Source organism: Asparagus officinalis, chromosome 9 (assembly GCF_001876935.1).
Source record: "Asparagus officinalis chromosome 9, Aspof.V1, whole genome shotgun sequence".
In the NCBI taxonomy this organism is placed as follows: domain Eukaryota; kingdom Viridiplantae; phylum Streptophyta; class Magnoliopsida; order Asparagales; family Asparagaceae; genus Asparagus; species Asparagus officinalis.
In genome coordinates, this window is record NC_033802.1 from 1405883 (window position 1) to 1410231 (window position 4349).

General features: G+C 37.8%; 1 protein-coding gene across 1 annotated transcript in view; it reads right to left on the reverse strand.

The window, feature by feature from the left end:
* The window catches only part of LOC109823741 (serine/arginine-rich splicing factor 4-like), a 12107-nt gene that overhangs the window by 2655 nt on the left and 5103 nt on the right, over positions 1–4349 (reverse strand). Inside the window, 1 exon segment of the mRNA XM_020390104.1 lies at positions 1–1675. This exon segment is cut by the window's left edge and continues 3 nt beyond it. Within this exon segment, the coding sequence (XP_020245693.1) occupies positions 1–1675 (1675 nt within the window).

Genomic DNA, 4349 nt, shown 5'->3' on the forward strand with positions numbered 1-4349 from the left:
CTCTACAATTCTCAGAAACAACAGCAACATCTTTATCTGTGCCAGAATTATTTTCCTTGATTAAAGAAATGGACGCAGAGTAACAGGCCTCATTAATGTTATCCCCTGAATGTTCCAAGTCAATTTGATTGTTAACGTTGCAAGTGAGTGAGACATTTCCATCTTCTGCTTTAAAATTCTTCATGTTCTCATCTACATGCTGCTTAGAGCTGGGACAAATTGCACGCACCAAATTGCCTCTAGGAGAGGGCCTATCCACAGATACATTAAGATTCACATTCCTTGAGGACGGAGACTTCTTATCCCATGAAACAGATAAAGATGCTGACCTATACGAGCCTGACCTTAATCTTGACCTTGATCTAGATCTAGGGCTTTTAGATTTGTGATAGGGTGAGACAGAAGCAGGCCTTGAATTAGAAGAAACTGAGCGAGACCTGGAAGATAATGACCTTGATGTTGAATGAGAATTGATGTGAGATTTGGATTTTGAAGTCCAAGATTGAGTCTGAAAGCTGCTTGTAGAAGAACCTGAAGAACCTGATCGAGAGTTAAATCTCCGTGAGCTTCTTCTGGACACTTTCTTTCCATTTCCATGTTGTTGCTCACTTAGCTTTTTCGATTGAGACTCTGCCCGGAGTTTAGGCCGTCTCTTTTCCTTTTCGGAAAAATTCTCACTCTTAATAAACCTTCTAGACTTTTTAAACTGAGATTCCTTTCTGTCCCGTCCTTCGCGCCTTGGTGCCAAAGAATATCTGCTAGCATCTGGTCTTCTCCATGAACTAGTTCTGGGAATCTTTAGCTTTCCATCATTTCTGCCTCTGAAATTTATTTCATCTCTTCTATCGCTGAACTTGCTTAATTTCTCTCGTTTAGCATCTCTTTCAGGGCAATAACGTTTAATGTGGCCAGAAAGACCACAATTATAGCATGTGGGCTGAGGCTTGGGGTGATCAATAGTTTTGGCTTCGTCAGCAAGGTGCTCTCTTCGACCCTTTACCCAAGGACTCTCATCATGTGAGGAGTCATAAGAGTTGCCCATCTTGTTATCTTCTTTCTCTTCTCTGTCATAACCATGATAAGGTTCATATCGATCAAAGTCAGTGTCATTATACATCTCATTTCCAGTAACACCACCATTAACAGACTCACCCCAACGATCAATTGTCACTGGGTTGGGTTCACTTGAATTGCCACCATCTTCCACTCCCTCTTGCAGAGCCACACCTCTCTCTTCTCCAATATCCTCAATGTTTTCAGGAATACAAGCAGCTCCCTTATCAACCATATCATCCGGATACTTTCCGTTGCTATAAGCTGGAAGACGGGAGTTAGGTTTAGAAAAATCTTTTCGATCTTTGGAATCCCTGATCCTCATTCCATGATCCTCTACCCTGAAATGCCTCCTTCGAATTGGCTTGTAAATTTTGCTTGGCCTTGCTGGTCTTTGAAAAGGCCTGGGCTGTTTGTTGGACCAATTAAGTGATAATTGCTCCCCACATATATGCTTACCTCGCAATGCCCGAAGAGCTGCCTCAGCATCAGAGCTTACGTCAAAGACTGCAAAACCGTAGCCATCTTTCATATCTAAACTACAGCGCCCAAACCTCCGGAAAACTCGTTGAAGCTCTTCTGGTTGAACATGAGGGGGTATTTGACCCACATGTAAAGACATCTGTCAAAAATTACAATGTCATGCACATTTTAATAACGTTAATGAGAAAATAGAAGCATTATCTAAGTAAATAGCATCAAACTTTATACAGTTCTAATGATTTTAGCGGGTATTTCTTGCCAACAAAAACAAGTAAAGAATTACTGTGCTAAGTATATTTTTCATTATGCAAATAAATGTTTTGATTTGCATGTTCATTAAGAAGACACCATTAAATGCTTAAGAAAAAACTTCCACTCTAGGCTCAAGTAACTTCAAAAGAGACGGTATTATGCAGGGATTTTAGTAGATATCTTGTTTAGTCTTCCAGCACTGCTTCTAGTCTAGTATCGTTGAAGTGGTGGATTGACCAACATTAGTCAAAAGGCTCATATTCATCGGTTTGAATCTTCATGTATTCTAAGAGAAGCTCATTTTGTTACCTCGCAAGTCCTTCACAGAGCAATCTAGTCACCATTGAAAACCTCTGTATGCCAATTATTCCTTTCCCTAGTTCTTATTAGCTCATGATATAGCTGATATGAGGCACTGTCAAGTTGGATATTCTTCTTAGAGAATACTACTCAGCCATAATCCAAACAATTTTCAGAATATAATAAATAATGCTCCATATTAGATTTCCAGGCCTTTCTGGCAGAGTTCTCACGGTTGGACTTGATGACAGGATAGTTGATTTAACAATTTCGTTGCTACTCTAGGGAGAAGAAAGTATTTGTGGCAAAGAACATGATTGTTCATGGATACAAGACATGGTGGACTCCTTGATCAAATCTGCATATCAGTGTAGTTGTAAATCAAGATTTGTTGTAAGCATAAGAAACATAAGTCCCAGTAAACAAGACTGCCATGCTCCTTGTGATTCGAACCAGACAAAAAATTACAATTGACGTATGCTTATTTTTCTTCGATGACTTTACATAAAGTATTGTTGAAGAAAAAAAAGGCTAAAAGGCCAATTTGGACACCGTACTGGGGATTTGCAATCAAATTGGTCCCTCCACTTTCTTTCTTTTTTAACTTAGTCCTTGTACCACACCTCGCTTACGAAAGGTAAAAGATCACTTTGGTCCCTGTACTAGCCTACATTCTCAAGTTGGTCCCGTACTTTTTTTTTTCTGAAGTTAGTCCTTGTATTGCACCTCAGTTACAAACTAAGTCCTTTTTTAACATCCATTAGAAATTATGTGTTGACTTTTTGTTTATGACTAAACTAACCTCAAGGACTTAAGAGGTCTCTGTACCAAGGTTTTAAATATCGGATATCGGGGAAATATCGGATGACCAAAATTCATATCGGATTGCGGATATCGGGGAAATATCGGGGATATGTGGTAAATATCGGAATGCCATAATGAATGTTTGCACACATAGTATAATGCAATAAAATGTAATCTCAACATATGTAATGAAATTTAAGCATACAAACTATGAATAATATATGTTTAGGATCACTAATCAACCTTCTAAAACAAACAAAAGTGTAAAACAACGTTGCAACATTCGATCTGCTTTTTTTAGGGCAAAATGTCATTTGATATAATGGGAAAATCTTGATATCTCGCCCAAAAATTCCAAACACGGTATATTATTTTGTAATAAGTTATATAAAAAGATATATTGGTCCACATATCGGCTAATATATCGGCCATAACGGGGATTTATCACTCAAAATAGCCAAAAAACGGTAAAGGATATTTAAAGACCATATCGGTTGCGGCAAGCCCTGTAAAAGGATATATCGGGGGATATATCAGGCCATGTCGGGGATATTTAAAACAATGCTCTGTACTTCATTAATTTATTTATTTTTCCCATGATCAAGCAAAATTCAGGTCCTCGTGTATTATTTAGGGAGAGGTCGCATGTACAACCTCATGACTGTGAGCTATATACTTTATATTTTAACTGCTACTATATAATATTTATATAATACTCTTTTAATTGGCCATCTGGTGCAAGATCAAATTTTTTATGCTCTTTGCTTTTTCATTTTTATTGCTCATTACTAGGGTATCAAGGAGAAACTCAAGATACGATCGTCTTTCTACATAAAGTGGTCCGAAACAATGGAATTTTATTCCCTTTCATGGAATTACTCCTTGAACCTGAACCGGAACCCGTTACCCGAACCCATTACTTAACCCTAACTCCCTCTAACTCGTACGTACACATAAAAAACTCAAACGTGACAACGGTATGATAATGGGATATGATGACAATGCAGGGGTTGTTATTAATCGAGAATTAAATCCAAAAGGAACTCGAGTTTTTGGTGTGATCGCTCGGGAATTTAAAGAGTTGAATTTAAGTAAAATAGTTTCAATAGCTCCCGAGGTATTATATATAAATCCTAGTAGTAGAAACTATGAGATAGTAGGATATCTGAAATAGATCAAATTAGTAGATTGTATAGTACTCTTTTAATTGGCCATCTGGTGCAAGATCAAATTTTTTATGGTCTTTGCTTTTTCATTTTTATTGCTCATTACTAGGGTATCAAGGAGAAACTCAAGATACGATCAAAGTCTTTCTACATAAAGTGGTCCGAAACAATGGAATTTTATCCCCTTTCATGGAATTACTCCTTGAACCTAAACCCGTTACCCGAACCCATTACTTAACCCTAACTCCCTCTAACTCTCTCTCTCTCTCTCTCTCTCTCTCTCTCTCTCTC